The 23,292-nt window shown below is 41.4% G+C and overlaps 1 protein-coding gene across 1 annotated transcript in view; it reads right to left on the bottom strand.

Moving 5' to 3' along the window:
* Window positions 1-23,292, bottom strand: part of LOC136863249 (glutamate dehydrogenase, mitochondrial-like) — a 274,916-nt gene that overhangs the window by 205,793 nt on the left and 45,831 nt on the right. Inside the window, exon 5 of the mRNA XM_068226415.1 lies at window positions 9,642-9,796. Within this exon, the coding sequence (XP_068082516.1) occupies window positions 9,642-9,796 (155 nt within the window). The remainder of the gene's footprint in view (window positions 1-9,641; window positions 9,797-23,292) is intronic.

Here is a 23,292-nt window from a genome sequence, read left to right as displayed (position 1 = left end):
ATTTGACGACGGTCCAGAACATTATTATTATTATTATTATTATTATTATTATTATTATTATTATTATTATTATTATTATTATTATTATTATTATTATTATTATTATTAGATGTTCTGGTCACCACAGCAAGATGCAAGACCGCTACTTGGCGGTAAATTACATCTGCTGCCATTATCATTGTTGACAATGTGACCAGCACCATTGTCGCGCGTAGGCAAGTGTGCGCGATTTCTGGTGATACGAATGACATACTTCCCTGCATCATTCACCTTATTATAGAGGTGAACAATTTGACGGTCAATCTCATTCTTAACGTTTATTTCAAATGTGTTTACATTTTTATTTATATGCCAGGAGAGTCTACTGTAATCTAAGAACGTTCTCCGAAGGAACAGATGGTTGTTGAAATCGAACCCAGGAAAGATTAAAAATGATCGGTTTATGATCACAATAAGTACATCGAAAATCTACAGCCTGTTTCCAGTCATTCGACAGGGTCAGGAATGGAATAGCGGCGAAAATAGGAATTGTGCCGGCTGCCGAAGCACTCCTCTGGGGCAATGATCTATGAATGACAAATGAAATGAAATATTGGACAGTGTTGCTGGAATGAATGATGAAAGGGAAAACCGGAGTAAGTGTCCGGAGAAAAACCTGTCCCACCTCCATTTTGTCCAGCACGAATGTCACATGAAGTGACCGGGATTTGAACCACGGAGCCCAGCTGTGAGAGGCCGGTTCACTGCCGCCTGAGCAACGGAGGCTCCTTATAAGTACATTATGAACAGTAAGATCAATTGGTCTCACTTCCTTTTACACCCCATCGCCGTTAAGTTTATTTACATCCCCCCCCCCCCTCCAAAAAAATTAAAATGTTTAAAGGAGATTCCAAACACAAATGTTCACGTCTATTACCTTCAGTTTTGAGATATAAGTATCCCCATAAAAATAATTAACTTTTTTTCACTTCCTTTCACACTCCTCCCCCCAAGTGCATTTTCCGGCAAAAAATTACTTGTTTCTTTAATAGTAAAGGATCTTCTAAATACCAATTATCACGACTCTAACTTCTTCAGTTTTTTATTTATGTGTCCTCGTGAAAGGAATTCAACTCTTTTTCACTCCTGCCCCGCAAGATGGCTCCCCTACCCCCAAAACGCGTTTTTCTTTGTTTTTAAAAGAAATCCAAATACCAATTTTCACGTCTGTAACAACTTTATTTTTATTAGATGTATGTATTCTCATACAATTAAGTCAATTAATTTTTCAATTCTCTCACCACCCCCCCCCCCTTCATTGGATTTTCCGAAAATACGTGTTTTTACTTTTAAAACAGATTCAAAATATCTAATTTCACGTCTGTAACATCTTCATTTTTGAGATAACAGTAGCCTAATTAAAAGAAATCAACACCATTTTCAGTCACTTTTACCCCCTTTCCACCCAAGTGGTATTTCCGAAAACTAAAAATACACGTTTTTTATTTTTAATAGAGATAAAAATACCATTTTTTTTTACTTCTGTAACATGTTAACTTTTTTATATATACTGTAGAAATTCTCATTTTAAAATTTCACCCCTTTTTATTTCCCCTTAAGGGGAGTTTCCAAAAACAAACCACCTATGTTTCTTTACATTTACAGGAGATTCCAAATACCCACGTTTTACGTCTGTAACATTTTACGTTTCTCAGATATTCTGTAGATATAGTCTTTCGAAAAATTCACCCCAATTTGTCACTCCTGTTTAACCGCCATTAATTGGATTTTCCAAAAACAAAAAATACGTGTTTCTTTATTTCTAAAGGAGTTCCCATATACTAATTTTCAGTTCTGTAATATCTTCAGTTTCTGAGATATATGTATCCTCATTAAAGACATTCAACCCTTTTACACCCCTCCTATTGGGATTTACAGTAAACAAAAAATACGTGTTCCTTTATTTTTAAAGGAGATTATAAATACCAATTTTTTACATCTGTAAACTTTTTAAGTTTTAAGATGTAGACACACTCATTTTAAAAATTCACCCCCCTTTTCACCCACCATTATTTGGATTTTCCCAAAACGAAAAAATACCTGCTTCTTAATTTTGAAAGTAGATCCCAAATACCACTTTTCAGGTCTGTAATATCTTCAGGTTCTGAAATATAAGTAGCCACATTAAAGGCATTCAATCCCTTTTTCACCCTTTTCCACCCTTCCCATTGGGATTTTCCGAAAACAAAAAAAATACGTGTTTCTTTATTTTTATAGAAGATTCTAAATACCACTTTTTACACCTATAAACTTTAAAAGTTTTGAGATATAGATACACTCATTTTAAAATTCACCCACTTTTCACCCCCGCCACATTAATTGGATTTTCCAAAAACAAAAATACTTTATTCTTTATTTTTAAAGGAGATCCCAAACACCAATTTTCAGGTCTGTAATATCTTCAGGTTCTGAAATATAAGTAGCCTCATTAAAGGCATTCAACCCATTTTTCACCCTTTTCCACCCTTCCTATTGGAATTTTCCGAAAACAAAAAAATATTTGTTTCTTTATTTTTAAAGGAGATTCTAAATACCAATTGTTACATCTATAAACTTTAAAAGTTTTGAGATATAGATACACTCATTTTAAAAATTCACCCCTCTTCACCCCCCCCCCCCATTAATTGGATTTTCCAAAACAAAAAATACGTGTTTCTTTATTTTTAAAGGAGATCCCAAACACCAATTTTCAGGTCTGTAATATCTTCAGTTTCTGAGATATAAGTATCCTCATTAAAGGTATTCAACCCATTTTCACCCCTTTTCACCCCTCCTATTGGGATTTTCCGAAAACAAAAAATACGTGTTTCTTTATTTATAAAGGAGATTCTAAAATACCATATGTTACATCTGTAAACTTTAAAAGTTTTGAGATATAGATGTACTCATTTTAAAAATTCACCCCCCTTTTCACCCTCCCATTAATTAGATTTTCCAAAAAACAAAAAATACGTGTTTCTTTATTTTTAAAAGAGATCAAAAGTACCAATTTTTAGGTCTGTAATGTCTTCAGTTTCTGAGATATAAGTACCGGTATCCTGATTAAAGGCATTCAACCCCTTTATCACCGTTTTTCACCCCTCCTATTGGGATTTTCTGAAAACAAAAAATACGTGTTTCCTTATTTTAAATGAAGATTCTAAATACCAATTTTTACATCTGTAAACTTTTAAAGTTTTGAGATATAGATACACTCATTTTAAAATTTCAACCCCCTTTTCACCCTCTTAGCGAAGGAATATCCAAAAATCCTCTCTTAGCGAGCACCTACATCTTAATATGAATCTATGCCCAAAATTTCATTTCTTTATGTGCAGTAGTTTTGGCTCGGCGAAGATGAATCAGTCAGTCAGTCAGTCAGTCAGTCAGTCAGTCAGTCAGTCAGTCAGTCAGTCAGTCAGTCAGTCAGTCAGGACAAGTTATTTTAAATATATAGATATGAGTAAAGAACTGAAATCAGAGGTAAGGCTTTTTTGCGGATGGTGTTATTCCGTATAGAGTAATAAACAAGTTACAAACTGCAAAATGACCTCGATAATGTTGTGAGATGGACAGTAGGCAATCGTATGATGATAAACGGGGTTAAAAGTGAGGTTGTGAGTTTCACAAATAGGCAAAGTCCTCTCAGTTATAATCACTGCGTTGATGGGGTGAAAGATCCTTGTGGGGTTCACTATAAGTACCCAGCTGTTAATACAAGGAAAGATCTTTATTTGGGTAATCACATAAATGGGATTGTAAATAAAGGATACAGATCTCTGCACATGGTTATGAGGGTATTTAAGGGTTGTCGTAAGGATGTAAAGGAGAGAGCATGTAAGTCTCTGGTAATATCGCAACTAGAGTTTGGGTCCAGTTGTGGGACCATCGCGCTCAAAAACTGGAAAAAAAACAAAACAAAGGAAAGCAACTCGATTTGTTACAAAAATGTTGCGAAGTTTGGGCTGGGAAGACTTGGGGGAAAGGATACGAGCTGCTCGAATAAGTGGTATGTTCCGAGCTGTCAGTGGAGAGATGATGACAAAGGACAACAAGCTGACTGAATTTATTCGGTGCCTTCCTAAAAATCGAAGATTATTTGTAAATTTCAAAGGGCGACATTGTCGTTGTAAGAACCTCAGAAATGACCTACCCCAAGGTAGTGTTTAGTCTCCAATATTATTTAATATTCACACGAATGATCAACCCTTACTGAAAGGAACAAAATTCTTCATTTATGCAGATGATCGAGCTACTGTCACCCTGGGTGATCAGTTTGAGAGTGTTAAACGGAGAGTACTGGAAGCCTTAGATGAACTGAGACCATATTACAGAGAAAACCATCTAAAGCCTAACACCTCAAAGACGCAAGATCGCGCTTTCCACTTAAAGAATATGAAGACAAGAAGAAAACTAAAAATTTTCTGGGAGGGTGCTCTCCTGGATCATTGCTCAACACCTAGATATCTAGGGATAACTCTGGATCATGCACCTCACGTATGAGCAACATTGTGTTTATATGAAACACAAAGTATCTACGTGAAATTCCATTCTTCGCAAGTTATGCGGTACGAATTGGGGAATGCAAGCTCAAGCAATGAGTACTACTGCTTTAGCACTGAGCTACTCTGCAGCAGAATATGCATGCCCTGTTTGGTATAGATCATCCCATGATAAACAGGTAGATATTGCTTTAAATGAAACTTGCCGGCTTATAACTGGTTGCCTAATATCTACACCTTTTGATAAGTTATATCGCTTGGCTGGCATTGCTCCCCCGGATATTGGACGTGAAGTAGCTGCCAAATATAAAAAATCTAAAGTAGACATTTCCCAAACACATCCATTACATAATTATCAACCTGCTCAACAACGATTGGAATCCAGGAGAATTTGTCTACATTCTACTGACTGCCTTTCGGATTTACCTCAATCATCAAGGCCAATGTCCTGGAGATTCAAAAACCTTCATTTCAACGGATGGATGGATCCAATTGATACCCTTCCAGCCGGTTATGAATAATCGTGGTCTGCACGGAAGAGTCTGAACAGGTTGCGGTCTGGGGTTGGTCGATCTAAGATCAAAATGAAGAAGTGGGGTCTATCTGATGAGTCAACCCTCTGTGCCTGCGGAGAAGAACAAACCATGGCGCACCTCCTTCATTGGAACTCCCGCCGTCTCGTTTGCACTATGCAAGACTTAGTGAAGGCCACATAAAATGGTCGAAATCTCGCCAAATCCTGGTCCGATATGATACAACATAATTGTTACTTTGAATGTACTTCTATTGTGTTTTTACCAGTTATCTAATCATTGTTATGCCTTTGCTGACGAGATGTAGTGTTTACAGTACACTTTGGCTTCTGGTATGGGCTATATCAAACTTGTTACTTTGTTACTTTCATTGACCTGTCTCAGTCTCATCCTTGGCTTTGACAATATGAAAGTGACTGAGGTATGAGTGATGCTAGTAATACCATTCCTTATGCAGCCAGTCCCTATTATGGTAAGGTAAGGGTTATTCTGCCCGAAGGCAGGTCCGAACCTCCGCAGAGGTGTTCCTGAGCCGGAGTTTACGTGCGGTAGGGTGGCCAGTTCCTTTCCGCTCCTCCATTCCCTTACCCCCACCAACAGCGCGTGGCAACACATCCAACTCCTGACCACGCCCAATGTTGCTTAACTTCGGAGATCTCACGGGATCCGGTGTTTCAACACGGCTACGGCCGTTGGCTCCCTATTATGAATGGTGTGAAAATATCACTCATAGGGTCGGTTGGTGCATGCATTTCAGTGGCCTTGGCAGACTGATATGTAATAACAACATCGGCTGGCTCAATGAGGAAAGCAACGGGAAAGTACCTCACTCGTCATTTCCCTAGTACTCCTCTTCAGTGACGCCTAGGCTATTTATGACAGCTGTTGGCGGAGCTGCAGAGGATCAAGCCAGCCTTCGGGCTGAATACCCAACATACATACATACATACATACATAATCATTGTTCTCATTCTTAACTAATAATTTATACATACTGTATTAATATTACTTCTGATACGAATAAATAAGTGGAGAGATGGCGTGGAATTACATTAGTACACGGAAAATTTTGAGTGGTGTCTTTAAAAGTAGGAACTATCACAATATGAAGATGAAGCTGGAATTCAAGAGGACAAATTGGGGCAAATATTCGTTTATAAGATTGGGAGTTAGGGTTTGAAATGAAACGAAATGGCGTATGGCTTATAGTGCCGTGAGCGTCCAGCCGGTTACGAGGAGTCGTGATCTACATGGAAGAGTCTGAACAGGCTGCGGAGAGAGGATGAAATGATAATGAAGACGACACATACACCCAGACCCCGTGCCAGCGAAATTAACGAATGATAGTTAAAATTCCCGACCCTGCCGGGAATCGAACCCGGGAACCTTTTGACCTGAGGCCAGCGCACACTAATAATTTAGCCATGGAGCCGAACAGGGTTTGGAATAATTTACCAAAGGAGATGTTCAATAAATTTCCAGTTTCTTTGCAATCAGTGAAAGATAAGCCTAGGTAAACAACATATAGGGAATCTGCCAGCTGGGCGACTGCCCTAAAAGGAGATCAGGATTGATTGATTGATTGATTGATTGATTGATTGATTGATTGATTGATTGATTGATTGATTGATTGATTGATTGATTGATTGATTGATTGATTGATTGATTGATTGATTGATTGATTGATTGATTGATTGATTGATTGATTGATTGATTGATTGATTGATTGATTGATTGATTGATTGATTGATTGATTGATTGATTGATTGATTGATTGATTGATTGATTGATTGATTGATTGCAATGGTGTCCCATGACGTACCTCATGACCAGTTTCTGTTTGGGCTGACTCTACCAACACTTACAAAAACGAAACTTAAAAATCTTCTGAAACACCGGAGAAAACGCGCCTGGCGACTCTTTTTTTTTTTTTTTTTTTTTTTTTGCTATGGACGAGGCAATTAGACAGAAGTACATGGATATGATTAGTGAGAAGTTTCGAAGAGTAGACAGTAAGCAGGTTCAGGATATAGAAAGTGAATGGGTGGCATACAGGGATGCTGTAGTAGAAACAGCAAGGGAATGCCTAGGAACAACTGTGTGTAAAGATGGGAAAAGGCGAACATCTTGGTGGAATGATGAAGTGAGAGCAGCCTGTAAACGTAAAAAGAAGGCTTATCAGAAATGGCTCCAAACAAGGGCCGAGGCAGACAGGGATTTGTACGTAGATGAAAGAAACAGAGCGAAACAAATAGTTGTTGAATCCAAAAAGAAGTCATGGGAAGATTTTGGTAACAACCTGGAAAGGCTAGGTCAAGCAGCAGGGAAACCTTTCTGGACAGTAATAAAGAATCTTAGGAAGGGAGGGAAAAAGGAAATGAACAGTGTTTTGAGTAATTCAGGTGAACTCATAACAGATCCCAGGGAATCACTGGAGAGGTGGAGGGAATATTTTGAACATCTTCTCAATGTAAAAGGAAATCATCATGGTGGTGTTGCAAACAGTCAAGCTCATGGGGAGGAGGAAAATGATGTTGGTGAAATTATGCTTGAGGAAGTGGAAAGGGTGGTAAATAAACTCCATTGTCATAAGGCAGCAGGAATAGATGAAATTAGACCTGAAATGGTGAAGTATAGTGGGAAGGAAGGGATGAAATGGCTTCATAGAGTAGTAAAATTAGCGTGGAGTGTTGGTAAGGTAGCTTCAGATTGGACAAAAGCAGTAATTGCACCTATCTATAAGCAAGGGAACAGGAAGGATTGCAACAACTATCGAGGTATCTCATTGATTAGTATACCAGGCAAAGTATTCACAGGCATCTTGGAAGGGAGTGTGCGATCAGTCGTTAAGAGGAAGTTGGATGAAAACCAGTGTGGTTTCAGACCACAGAGAGGCTGTCAGGATCAGATTTTCAGTATGCGCCAGGTAATTGAAAAATGCTACGAGAGGAATAGGCAGTTGTGTTTATGTATCGTAGATCTAGAGAAAGCATATGACAGGGTACCGAGGGAAAAGATGTTTGCTATACTGGGGGACTATGGAATTAAAGGTAGATTATTAAAATCAATCAAAGGCATTTATGTTGACAATTGTGCTTCAGTGAGAACTGATGGTAGAATGAGTTCTTGGTTCAGGGTACTTACAGGAGTTAGACAAGGCTGTAATCTTTCACCTTTGCTGTTTGTAGTTTACATGGATCATATGCTGAAAGGTATAAAATGGCAGGGAGGGATTCAGTTAGGTGGAAATGTAGTAAGCAGCCTGGCCTATGCTGACGACTTGGTCTTAATGGCAGACTGTGCCGAAAGCCTGCAGTCTAACATCTTGGAACTTGAAAATAGGTGCAATGAGTATGGTATGAAAATTAGCCTCTCGAAGACTAAATTGATGTCAGTAGGTAAGAAATCCAACAGAATTGAATGTCAGCTTGGTGATACAAAGCTAGAACAGGTCGATAATTTCAAGTACTTAGGTTGTGTGTTTTCCCAGGATGGTAATATAGTAAGTGAGATTCAATCAAGGTGTAGTAAAGCTAATGCAGTGAGCTCGCAGTTGCGATCAGCAGTATTCTGTAAGAAGGAAGTCAGCTTCCAGACGAAACTATCTTTACATCGGTCTGTTTTCAGACCAACTTTGCTTTATGGGAGCGAAAGCTGGGTGGACTCAGGATATCTTATTCATAAGTTAGAAGTAACAGACATGAAAGTAGCAAGAATGATTGCTGGTACAAACAGGTGGGAACAATGGCAGGAGGGAGCTCGGAATGAGGAGATAAAGGCTAATTTAGGAATGAACTCGATGGATGAAGCTGTACACATAAACCGGCTTCGGTGGTGGGGTCATGTGAGGCGAATGGAGGAGGATAGGTTACCTAGGAGATTAATGGACTCTGTTATGGAGGGTAAGAGAAGTAGAGGGAGACCAAGACGACGATGGTTAGACTCTGTTTCTAACGATTTAAAGATGAGAGGTATAGAACTAAACGAGGCCACAACACTAGTTGCAAATCGAGGATTGTGGCGACGTTTAGTAAATTCTCAGAGGCTTGCAGACTGAACGCTGAAAGGCATAACAGTCTATAATGATAATGTATGTATGTATGCTATGGGCTTTACGTCGCACCGTCACAGATATGTCTTACGGCGACGATGGGATAGGAAAAGCCTAGGAGTTGAAAGGAAGCGGCCGTGGCCTTAATTAAGGTACAGCCCCAGCATTTTCCTGGTGTAAAAATGGGAAACCACGGAAAACCATTTTCAGGGCTGCCGATAGTGGGATTCGAACCTACTATCTCCCGGTTGCAAGCTCACAGGCGCGCGCCTCTACACGCACGGCCAACTCGTGGCGACACTTAAGTGAGACATACAGTATAAGGATGTTAAGTGTGTTCTTATTGCAAAGTAACTGAGGCAGTCTAATATATCAGAATGAATCCACGACCTGGCCGGGAATCAAATCCAGCACCCCTTGGACCAAAGTCGAGCATGCTAACCAATTTGCCACTTAGCCGGACGCAGCTTGTGGTACGCATTCTCATCTGCAGCAAAGGCTATGTTATTTTTGCGAGATAATAATATTTATATTTACCTTTATATTTGATTCCACCGTCTTCTCAAGGCTTGCTATCACCACATCATCTTCTTTGGGTGCGGTCATGTTTTTATAGAAATTATGAGAGGCAGAAGTAGCAATACAACCACCAGAACGACCAAACCTCTTCGTTAGTGAATCCTGGACAGATTCTGCAAAGACATGCTGTTCATCACAATTAAATGGAACATTAGATGAGTAATTGAATTTACAGTCCTAAAGATATAAGTTTCAGCTCGTTCGGTGAGTGGTGAAGCCTTAAGGTCGCGCTGCAGTATCAGTAGTGGGAGAGCTCTAGCGCTGGAGGAGAAGACGTCTCCAAGACCGACTCCGTAACATTAAAAAAAAAAAGTAGCCGAAGTAGCCGTACTGCTGGTATTGGCTACACAAAAATATCACGTAATATTATACCAATGATTGTAATTTAACATGAAAAATGTAACATAATAGGGAAAATCACAGTTGCACGTATGAAAACGTTTCGCCAATAACTACTCATCACATACCGGATGGTTCATTAGCCCCTAATTTTTTCGGAGACAGGCAACCCAAATAACGTGCATAAACTGAAGGTCCTTATCATTAAGTTTTATGAACACCAAATAACTTGAAATTTCTCTTTATGGTCGATAAGGCTCTCTCCTTCCCATCTGTGTGTCATCGATGTAAATTGATCCATGGACCTATCAAAGGTACAACTGCTATGCACAATTCCGCGCAAAATACTAAGGACCATTCTGCAAACATGTGACTTACTGCGTCTTGAAATAGCACAGGTACCCGTAATACGATCGAATTAATAGGTTATGCCACTTGGTCTATAGAGCAGAAAATGAACACTGTAAACCATCACTGAAGACTTAACACGGATATTAACTTTCGAGGTGGAACGGCCATACTTAAGTACTAAAACACTAGCGAGTATTATGTATGTTGACTTCGCGGCCGAATCAGTTAAGCGTTGGACAACGTATGTGAATAACGGGACCGTAGTGGTTCGAATGCAGCATGAGACATATATTTATAACGACAGATGTGCTCCATTTTAGCGGGAATACAATAATAATAATAATAATAATAAAATTACTATTGGTGTTGAAGGATGCGCTCTGATTTGACGTCTTTCCTCTAAGGATGGGTGGGGGAAAGAAATCAATTAATAATTAATGTTATTTGCTTTATGTCCAACTAACTGCTTTTTAAGGTCTTCGGAGACGCCGAGGTGCCGGAATTTAGTCCCGCAAGAGTTCTTTTACGTGCCAGTAAATCTACCGACACGGGGCTGTCGTATTTGAGCACCTTCAAATACCACCGGACTGAGCCAGGATCGAACCTGCCAAGTTGGGGTTAGAAGGCCACCGCCTTAACCGTCTGAGCCACTCAGCCCGGCAGGGAAGGAAATCGGCCTTGGTCTTTTATTAAGGTACCGTCCCGGCATTTGCATGCTGGTGAAAATGGGAAACCGAAGAAAACCCATTTTCATGACGACCAGCATGGGATTCGAATCCATAACCTCCAGAGTTCAACGCACACAAATAATAATCCACGCCTAACAGGGCATTTCAGAGCACTTACTCATTTCCTCACGATGTATTTCTATGAATAGTAGGTTGACCGTCATGTCGTAGTCCAACCTAACAGCGGACAAAAACGATCCGTTTCAGGACCAAATAAAACTTCAAACTCAATGATATGCGGCCATACTATAGTCACTGTAAACGGCGTTAATCGAAAGAAAAGCACTATTTGTGAATCGAACCTACTACCTGACAACTTGGCTGATGCATGATTCAGCCACCTTAGCTACCCCGAGCCGTCATGTATTGCTAGCACGTTGTAGTCCTTATGGACACTTCCTGTCCAAACGTAAGGTAGTGTTATTCGCAGCTGTGATCGTTTTACACATTCATTATAGTTGAATTAGTAGGAATAACACTGCCGCTAATGATTTCTACCATATTCGTAAGCATTATATAAACGGTATAGTTGTACTAAGGCCGTAGAAAGCAGGTACTAATGTTTTTCGGATGACTATGATATATGTGTTATTTGGGTTACATACCTCCAAAAAATTAGGGCCTTGTGAACCACCCAGTGTAATCAACTAGAATCACATATATTGTACTAGACTGGGCGAGTTGGCCGTGCGGTTAGGCGCGCGCGGCTGTGAGTTTACCCCACTGTCGGTAGCCCTGAAGATGGTTTTCCGTGGTTTCCCATTCTCACACCAGGAAAATGCTGGGGCTGTACCTTAATTAAGGCCACAGCCGCTTCCTTCCAACTCCTAGGCCTTTCCTATCCCATCGTCTCCATAAGACCTATCTGTGTTGGTGCGACGTAAAACCGCTAGCAAAAAAACATTGTACTAGAATAGATGATGATGCTTGTTGTTTAAAGGGGCCTAACATCGAAAGTCATCGGCCCCTAGAACTGATGGACAGCCCCACATTAATAGAGAACAACAAACTGATTATTTAGACATTTCACTTAGTCAAATAGCAACGTTTTCTCTTCGATTTCACTTCAGTGGATAGATGCACAGCTCGCCTCTGTTGTGTAGTGGTTAGTGTGAATAGCTGCCACCCCCGGAGGCCCGGGTTCAATTCCCGGCTCTGCCACAAAATTTGAAAAGTGGTACGAAGGCTGGAAAGGGGTCCACTCAGCATCGGGAGGTCATCTGAGTAGAGGTAGGTTCGATTCCCACTCTAGCCATCCTGGAAGAGGTTTTCCGTGGTTTCCCACTTCTCCTCCAGGCAAATGCCGGGATGGTACGGTACATAACTTAAGGGCAGGGCCGCTTCCTTCCCTCTTCCTTGTATATGCCTTACAATCTTCCCACCCCCCCTCAAGGCCCCTGTTCAGCATAGCAGGTGAGGCCGCCTGGGCGAGGTACTGGTCATCCTCCCCAGTTGTATCCGCGACTTAGAGTCTGAAGCTCCAGGACACTGCCCTTGATGTGGTAGAGATGGGATCCCTCGCTGAGTCCGAGGGAAAAACCGACCCTGGAGGGTAAACAGATAAAGAAGAAAGACAGATGGAAATACATAACAAAACTGTTAAGATGAAATTTGTAACATCATTTTCATTGTTAAAAAATTCTACAGTTTATTCACTCTCATGAGAACTAGTTTCGAAGTTGTGGACAATGTATAATGTTCAGCGCCCAATGAAAGGAAAATACACCCGAAATGTTTATGCTAACCTAATCAACAACCCTGGTGATGCTAAGCATTCCTTTATGGAAACTCTTAAAGCATGTGTTGATATATGGCATAGCAGCACCTCACACAATAATGGTAAACTTAGTAATGAAACTTTCAGACACTAATAATAGATCTTTATTTATTGAGGAACGTGAATGAAAAACCTCTATTGCCGCTAAATTGATGTACCATAGACGGGCTTCAATTTGCTGTAGTTTGCTTGATAACAGATAACCACAGCATGAATTGGAAGATGTTGGTACTGAAAAACGCTGCAGTAAACCCAGCTAATCCATCCAAGTCACTATTTCTTCTGTGTAACAATGTACATGTATCCATTAAGTTATTCTTCCAGAGATATCAGTTGTATCACTACAACCGGCAAGACAACACATCAAATTCTCCACCTTGCTCCATCTGTCACACTTACAGGTTTTGTTACACTCCAAGATACAGCCAAACTCTTCCGCAAGCAATCACACATTCTTGTAAAATAAACTTGCATCTAAATCACTAAGACACTTTGAAGCACATAGACACTGACGGAACACCACCATATCAATTATCATACATCTAGACGACTTTTTTTCGAAGAACAGGAATGGGTTCATCATTTAAAATTAGCAAAAATGTATTTCCCAACCTCAGGCTTAATCTCAAAATGATGTATGTACACTACTGCTTTGTCATCGACTTCAAAACAGTCACGATGTATATCACTAATCCACTTCTCTTTTAATGTTTTATTCCTTAGAATACTTAAGAATAGTTTAAAGGCTGAGCGCAACAGTAGTCTAACCCTCCCCAATGTCGAAATTGAGTTAATTGCGCCATCTGTTATTATTAGTTTTGAACTGAATAGTAGAATCGATATATACTGAATAAAGTCGTTTTTCGTGTGTTGGCAGCTATGTTATTTTTTGTCCTCGAAAGAAAGCAATGAATATTTATGCCCGAGTGCACCAAGCTCGGTAATTATCAGCCTTTACGAAACCGTGGTAAAACTTTTACCGTGGTATTGTCGTAAAAGCAGTTTAGCCCGCCTGGTGGCCATGATCGTTAAGGCGCTGAAGTCTAAAACGGTCTAACACCGAGGTTAGCCGGTTCGAGTCCCGTTGGTCGAAAAAATGTTCACCATCAGAATGTTGGCCGGCAGGGTAGGGGAGGTGGTGGTATACAATTTCTAATCACTAGATTGCGTGCCAAAAGCCTGGATTAAATTCCAAACCTCTCCGCAGTGCTCATATGGAGTGAGTGCATATGACGCTGTTGATGGTGATTCGTCCGTCGGATGGGGACGTTAAGCCTTGAGCAGACCCCTTGGTGCTATTCGACAGGAGTAGGCTATGTGCCGGCACCGGGTTTCACCCTCTCCCTACTATCATATATCACGTCATTCATTTCATCTCCCATTAACTCCTCTGATGAGGTTGACGTCAGGAAGGGCATCCGGTCATAAAAAACCACCACGACAAATTCATCTCACCTCATACCCGACCCCGTAGGGAAACGGGACAAGGGTTGGACAAACATTGTCGTATAAGCAGTGCACCATTACTATCGCCCGGTTTCGTTACCGCGGTTTCTTGACGCTTGATTTTCTCGCTATTATTCCCCTCGGAAGAAATTCGAAGTAGTATTCAGGAAGCAGTGATAATTTCGATAGTCACTTGTCTTTAGTTTATCCAGCCAGCAGTGATCGTTTCGACAGTCACTTGTCCCTCGTGTTTACATTTTGTGACAGAGCAAGCAAATCATCGACTCCTTAAAATGGAAAATAATGTTCGACATGTTTTGAATGTTACATCGAAGTCCTAAAGACATGGAAGGGAACCTCCTTTTCCACACACAATATTGTCTCTCGACAACATTCCTTGTGGCAATATGGTCTCTGTTATATCGTTGTTCTGCTGGGGAGGTGGGATTCTGAACAGGTGTAAGGAGGAAGGATTTACATGGGTAACCTCCATCACCCAAAAGATAGCCATTAGCTATTTCTCTCGTCTCGAGACGCGCTCTCAGCCGAGAATTGTGAAATATTGTGCTATCATGAGTCGACCCTGGCCATCTTGCTACAATCTCTCGTATCGTGAGGTTCGAATCGCTCACAGTTTGCACGTTTAGCGAGAAATAACCTTTCCTATTTCTAAATACCTTCCCATTTTCACCTCCGGGAGACTGTATTCGCACACAAGTGCAGTCCAGCGCACCCAATACACCAAGGAACCCAGCTATTGTATGAAACCCTTCCATAACCTCTCTTTTTCCCGCTGCGTAAGTGGAAGTTGAATGAACTGTGGCGATAACGACGCAAGTAGATCAGAAACCTTGTGTATTATGCGGCATACAGTTGTTCTGTCAACATCACAGACGTCACCGATCACTCCTTGAAATGTTCCAGTTGCATAGAACCGCAGCACTATTAAAAGAAGATTTCTACGCGATATAGGACAGTTTCTCCCAGTCGGGCATTCCAATTGTTCACCATTTAAATCTAAAATGTAATTCACTGTTTCCTTACGCAATCTAAATCTTCTCTGGAACGAAACATCGCTTAATTCTTCAAATAAATCGCGTCTCTCTTCTATAATTCTCCCTTCATTTCTTTCAAACTTTTTAAGATACTGGAGATATAACCTATAGTTGTTAAGCTCCATCTTGGAATCTTTAACCACAGAGCACAAATACAACTTTACCGCGGTTTTCTTTGTTAACCGCTCGCTCACGGGCGGTAAATATTATACCGCGGTAAAATGTCGGTAAACTCGAAACCGAGCTTGGTGCAACAGAAATACGACTTTACCCTGGTAAAATTGTGAAGTTTACCGCGGTATTCTCTTTACCGAGGTCGGTGCACTCGGGCATTAGTGCAACTGTGGTCTAAGCCACTTATGCCTATCAGAATTGGTATATGAGGTCACGTGCACAAACAAACAAAATGGCTGACGGTGTTAGTGTTGTCTGTGATATAAGTAATAGTTCTAACGAAAATTCAATGGAAAAGGACAGTACAAGAAGTCGAAAGAGGACAAGAAACGAAGAAATATGGGCTGGAAATATGAGGAAGAAAAAAGAAATACTGGAGAACAACATGTCGGTCGTACGGGAAAGGCAGTTGCCAAGAGACAACAAGGTCCACCATCCAACTGTGTAAATAAGTGCCATGAAGGGATCAGTGAGAACGTCAGAAAGGGAATTTTTTAAAGGTTTTGAAGACTAGGAGATTTCGGTCTACAAAATGTATTTATAAGTGGTAGTGTAAAAGTGAGTAATGTAAACAAACGTTATGGTGAAGATAAAGTAAACAGCAGACGTCAATTTTCTCTAGAATATTTTGTTTGTGTTCAGGGTTGTGATAGTAAAATTTGTAAAGAAGCCTTCATTTCGTTACTGGGAATAAGTAACGGTAGAGTGAGTCGTTGTGTTTCCACAAGACAAGTGGAAGGAACTCCCAAACATGATGGTAGGGACAAACACAACCGTAGGCCTAAAAAAACTACTGAAAACGAAGAAAAATATGTTCAGGAACATACTGAGTCCATCCCTAAATGTGCAACTCATTATTCAGTGAAAGTGATTCCTCACAGAAGATATCATCCAGAGGGGTTAAATGTATCTAGACTTGATTTGTTATATGTTGAATGCATGAAAACTGAACATAAGAACGAATCTGTTGTGAGTGAGTAAATATATAAACATATTTTCAATACCAAATTGAACCTTTCTTTCCAAAATCCTGCAACTGACACTTGTAAAACATGTGATGTGTTAAATGCTAAGCTAAAGTGTGCAGATGAGGAGGAAGGTAGATTGACATTAAAAGCAGATTTAGAACTGCACCAAAGAAAGGCTACACAGGTCTTCTATGAAAATCTTAAGGATGACATTAAAAAGTCAAAAGAGTCAATGATATGAAGGTTATCACATTTGATATGCAAAAAGCACTAATGAAGTATTTTATAACCGTCAGTTATGGACATATAACATTTGTACACATGACTGTACAAGTAATGAAGTTTATATGTATGTGTGGCCTGAAAATTATGCAGGAACGGGTGCAGATGAGATAATTATTTGGGTGAATTTTTTGATGAACACCTGCAGGGTATTAAAACATTAATTTCATATTCAGACATCTGCTTTCGTCTGAACAATAACATTACCGTTGTTGCATTTTGACTACATATTATTCACAAACTTTTGGTTGAATCTGTGGAGCATAAATATCTTGTCTCTGACCACAGCTATTTACCCTGCGATTATGCTCCCTGTAAAGCATAAAACTCCCAAGGCCAGTCAAAGCCAGTAAACTGAAAGATATTAAAGAGCTGCTAAAATACGTGCCACCCATACATCATTCTTTCTTCAATGGCCTCACTTCTGATGCTGATCAGGAAGGACATGATCATGAAGATGATGGCGTTGATATACTTGATTATCTTTGAATATTCACAATGTTTTCTTTTTTGAAACTTATTTCTCAAAATATTCTGAGACCATGAATAATATGGCTTTGATATATCTTATTCTGATTATGTATAATCACAGTGTTTTCTTTTTTGTAAATCTTATTTATCAAAATGGTAAATAGTCTGACAGTCATACACCTGGTTATGTTTCCTCAATTGTTTTAACTAATTCCATTTCTAAAAATTTCCTTTTACATGTTATGATACTTTGAAGTACCAGTAATACAATAGTTAATATAAGTACTTTTCTGAAAGGTATTTTAAATGTAGTAGAAAATGTTTATCTGACATCCAGTGTTATAGTTCTGTGCAACAGTGATCTAATCCATACCATGATGTGTCAAGTACTTACGTTTATTTATTTTAGCCTTTTCATTTCATCTTAAGACAGTATATTTAATGTATAGAAGTTTACCATAGTTCAGATTAAGTAAGCAAAGCAAAAAAGCAAAGTCACCTCCGTGCAGGCCATGAGGGCCCTTGGAGGAGTGGAAGGTAAAGGCTTCCACCATTGTTAACCACGGCACGTGATGGGGTAGAGTGGTTAGCTCTACGCCCGGCCGCCTTTGCCCCCAGGAATTAACCTGGTACTCATTTTTGGTGTAGGCTGAGTGAACCTCAGGGCCATATGCACCTCCGGAAGTGGAAATCTCGTTTCTTAAATTGTACAAGTTCCTGGCGGGGACTCGAACCCACGTCCTTCCGGGCGAACCGAGCACGCCTTTACCGCCTCGGCCTTGCAGCCCCTTCAGACTAAGTACTGATGGAAATTAAATGGACGTTATAGTAAAATATGAAAAACTGGCTTATGTCAACTTTGCTGTAAAATAGCTCAGTTTTAAAACAAAACAGGGTTAGACCACTGTTGCACTCAGCCTTTCAGTTGTATGAGAAGCATTGCCTTAGTTCGGCTTAAACCCGGATAAAAACACGATCAAAACAAACCCATTCTTATATTATTGTTATAATTACAGATCCTAAGTGTCCATCGAGTCATAAAAATTCAGTCGCACACTTATGTTCTACAAAGAAACTAATATTTATGATCAACTTTCATGAAACTACACCGACTGCATGCGGAAATAAGGAACCCACGTTTCGGACATGCTCGGCTACTTGAATCGCCATCTTGGGACAATCGAGAGAAGCATTAAGGTCTGAGCACTGAAGTCGGTTTTGACCCCTCATGCAGCTACACATGGCTGTTTAGAGTGCTGCGCTGCGTTCAAAACGATTGAATTCTAAGATTATAAGCGATGTCGACAATACGGCGACCGAGGACTCACTGAGGGGACTGTTCCTACACCACTGAAACATGACTGGAAACCTGCCTAGCTAGGTGTGGCCACCGTGACCTTGGGGCTTCACTACTCGCCGAACGAGCTGTAACATTTTAAGTTTTTCTAGTCTGTCGAAACACGGCTTGTAGGCTTATATTTTATCACTGAAAATAAAGTCATGCCAAGAACTCATTAATTCATTGCTATGCATTAATTACTTCCAAACATCAATATAGTACATTCATTTTCTAATACACGTAAAGACAAATAGATTATAGCCACGTAACATTTAACTATTTCCGTTCAACTGAATCCCCCCTCACCTTCCGCCTTACCTTATATACCCAACAGACATGTGGCGTGATAGCGGATGGACGTACGTGCTTCCACATAGTCACTCTCTTCGCCAGGACTCTTCCGTACTTATCAGTAAAACCAAGAGCACATATTTGTCTGCATCTGTGCACTTTAAAGTGCTCTAAGAGGGCACTTTCTTGCCTTTTTTACAGGCTTTCATTTCAGGTACCATCAGGAAGGATGGCAGACAACAGAAAACCAGCTGACAGCCACGTAGCCGACCCGGAGACGCTCAGAGCCTTTACAGAGGCCTGAACCCAGAGAGTTGCAGATAAGACGGAGCACGCTGACCCAACCCTACCGGCCCTGATGGTGTATCACTGAGAGGGCAGTCCGGCTCCATGGCTAAATGGTTAGCGTGCTGGCCTTTGGTCACAGGGGTCCCGGGTTCGATTCCCGGCAGGGTCGAGAATTTTAACCATAATTGGTTAAATTCCCTGGCACGGGGACTGGGTGTATGTGTCGTCTTCATAATCATTTCATCCTCATCACGACGCACAGGTCGCCTACGGGTGTCAAATCAAAAGATCTGCACCTGGCGAGCCGAAGTCCTCGGACACATCCCGGCACTAAAAGCCATACGCCATTCCATTTCATTTACTGACAGGGCACGGACATGAGACGTGTATTGCCTTCAACCACCTCATCAGATGCATGCATCTTGGCGCCCCAGATCCGGTTGATCTAATTGAAGCGGTCCTCCCCAGAGCGCTCATCGTATGCCCTGAGGACCAAAGCTGCTTCAAATGCTAGAGGAACCTCTCTCGGGACTTTCAAGTCATCCGACTGCCTCGTATGGGACAACGACAAGCAGGAGGCAGCTACTCAGACGCTGCAGTAGTAAAAAGCGACGTCCACCACCGCCACACAGACAGCCAGGATGCAGAGGCAAAAGCAGGCGGGCACGAATTCGTGCCCTCCGGCTGCCCTGGAACCCACGACTACGGGAATTAATGTGGACGGCGACGCTCTCTGGCATCGTGACGGAACGACTCAGGTCATCCTGCGCTGCTTCTAGAAGTGGACGCAGACGCTCAAGCCAGCTGGCCAGGAACGCCAGCCACCTGTATGGGTCACCAAGAAAGGACCCACCACCCCGGTGCAAACCAGGGCGGTAACACGGAGATGGAGACGGACGCCCTTTGGTGTTCAGATGCTGCTACCCAGGCATCCCAGCATGCTAGCGCCTCTTTCTCCATACAGACGTCTTGATGTGCCCACAGGACAGGGACCATACCCAGATGCCTGCACAAGCTGCCAACGCCTGTCAGGACAAAATAGCAGCCGGGCAGACCGCGCCCTCTCGGTCACCAAGCCTGGAGGAGAGGTGTAATCAGCACGAGGCCTATTCCCAGCCGAGAAGAGACGGCGGCCAGGAGAAAGAAGACGCACCCCCGCACTAGGAAGAAGACGACGCCGACCTACCACGAGGGAGCCACTCAACTGCTACCTACTATTGCATTCAGGAAGGCAATGAATCCACGGACCAACCAGGAGACCCGGACATAACCCTCAGCTGCTCTTGCAGTGTTTCCGCTGTACGAGGTGGGGCCACTGACATGTTACCTGCGAGCTCGAAGTGTAATCGCTGTGCTGGTGACCACCAGCATAAAGCTTGCTCCGCGCCTAGGCAGGCGCCGGTGTGCGCCAAATGCGCAGGGGGCATCAGGCCTCTCATCGCAGTTACCCGGTATATAGGGCCATGAACCGGAAGGAAAGAACGGAGGCTCAGCATTATGTGTGGCCACCATCCAACAGGTCTTCATTCTCCGGGATCGGAGACTAGTTACCAGGGACCCCAAGTGGACCAGATTATGCAGCAGATCTTATAATTTCTCGCGGCATGGCTTGGTAACCGGCAAGGCCCGCACTAGCCACAGCAGCTCCTAGAAGGACCGATTCCCTAAATAACAGGACTGGCCTGAAATAGGTTATTGACTTTTGCATGATAACTCTTTCTAACTAACAACATTACCTGGAGTTTTCCAGACCACATCCTTTGCATGTGCTATGTACAACATACCCGGTTTTACCTGTAGACATCTTTCTCTTTCTGCCTAAGGATATTTTTCCTGGCCCTTACTACCAACATCCAGTACCACACATCCTAATACCTAATCTGCCTAGTAGCATGTCTGATATGCATGGGAAGAGGCTGATACTTCCACAGTATCACTACTTCCCAACCCCGTCTGCTGTCTCTTTCTTTTAGAATTAACAGCATGTCGGAGGTTATGTATCTTGTGATGGTCGCAACGTGGGGGGAGGGGGATGAGAGCGGGCTTCGGGGACCTCCCCGAAATCAAATAACAAAGAGGTCAGTGGTCTGAAATCAGTCCAGCTGTTGCGTTGCAGATGAAGGTAAGAGACGTAAAGCCAGAGCTGGTTTCTAAGATAAGTATAGAAAACTTTTTCAAATATGCTTAAGTGTCAATAACGGACTTCTACATTCATATAATTTGTCACATTTGTTCCCATCACCAGTTCACAATCATTGACAAGTTTACACAACATAAACATTATTGCAGATATATACGCATGGTTAAAAGGATTCGATAGAATTTGAGGATACTCTTCTAGGACGGAAGATGTCACTGTTACTAATCCGTTTTACATGTATGTTATAGTGTTTTAAGTGTTATATTTCGTGTTTCGATAGACTGATAGGCTCAGTCGACACTGAAACAGAAACAAACAACTCCCGCGGCGGAGATTATGCTATAAATCCTCCAGAACTTCAAACCTTAGAGAAATATTTAATCTAGATGCATGTCAGATATTTTCCGAGATAATTCTGAACGAGCTTCGCTTGGATATGATAACCATCGGACAAATATATTCAGGCTATTCAATTAGTAATACATCGCCTTCTACAGTATAATCACTGACTGATGCTATCTCAATGAAGGAAGTTCCTGGACTTCTATGAAGATTCTCTTCGCCATAAGGTATAGTTTAATTTATCTATATAAGGTTACTTGTTTTTTTTTTTTTGTTTTTTTTTTTTGCTAGGGGCTTTACGTCGCTCCGACATAGATAGGTCTTATGGCGACGATGGGATAGGAAAGGCCTGGGAGTTGGAAGGAAGCGGCCGTGGCCTTAATTAAGGTACAGCCCCAGCATTTGCCTGGTGTGAAAATGGGAAACCACGGAAAACCATCTTCAGGGCTGCCGATAGTGGGATTCGAACCTACTATCTCCCGGATGCAAGCTCACAGCCGCGCGCCTCTTCGCGCACAGCCAACTCGCCCGGTGTTACTTGTTTTCAACTGACTTACCTTTACATAAAACAACTAATATACAAAACGCTCATAACAGACTATGATGTAAATCAGGTCTTGCCAATTCTTTGTTAGGGTATGATCATTCTCTTCCCATTAATATCAGCCGCAAGTAGCGACATGTACAGTATATATCTCCTTCCTCGGTAACATAAATACAAAATTATTTAACAGTTTTTATGAAAACATTATGCGTTGAACACTTTAATATAATAATGAAATGAAAGAAGCATCTAAAATGAAAAATGTAATTATAACATAGGGAGTTTGGGAGATAAGTGCAAATAATCTTTCGGGAGGTAGAGATGAATATCCGAAACGTAATCCTTTATTTTATTATTTAGCGAATATGGCGTAGGGATGTGGCGACCCCACCCAGTGAGAAACCACTGCAATCGGCTATCCGAGTACTGGCGCGAAAACCATAACGTTTGCGGTGTATGGAAGAAATGCCTACTCCCAGTCCTGAACAACTGGAATGAAATACCGAGCTCGATAGCTGCAGTCGCTTAAGTGCGGCCAGTATCCATTATTCGGGATATAGTGGGTTCAAACTCCATTGTCAGCAGCCCTGGTTTTCCGTGGTTACCCATTTTCACACCAGGTAAATTATGGAACTGTACCTTAATTAAGGCCACGTCCACTTCCTTTCCACTCCTAGCCCCTTCCTATCGCATCGTCGCCATAAGACCTATCTGCGTCAGTGCGACGTAAAGCATTTTGTAAGGATGAAATAAGACAGAAAGCCTTCTTCACAGTTTTGTAAAATCATCCTTCATCTCTTATCTTCACCTTCCTAAATAACATTTAGAATTGTAACTCGAGGTTGGCTCAGTGTCCTAAAATAACAGGCAGAGAACATCTTGAGGCAAACAGATTTCACAATCTCATTTTTCGTCATATCATATTTCATTTATCACCTTTCCAGATCACATCTGGAATTGCAAACCCTGACCATGGTTAGACTCTTAATCATTGATCAGACAATCATCTTAACATGGGAAGTCTTCTATTGAAAGAATCCACCGGTTTGGACAGCTATATAATCTTCCAAACGA

The sequence above is a fragment of the Anabrus simplex genome, chromosome 1 (assembly GCF_040414725.1).
Source record: "Anabrus simplex isolate iqAnaSimp1 chromosome 1, ASM4041472v1, whole genome shotgun sequence".
NCBI lineage: Eukaryota > Metazoa > Arthropoda > Insecta > Orthoptera > Tettigoniidae > Anabrus > Anabrus simplex.
This window is presented reverse-complemented; position numbering and strand designations above follow the sequence as displayed.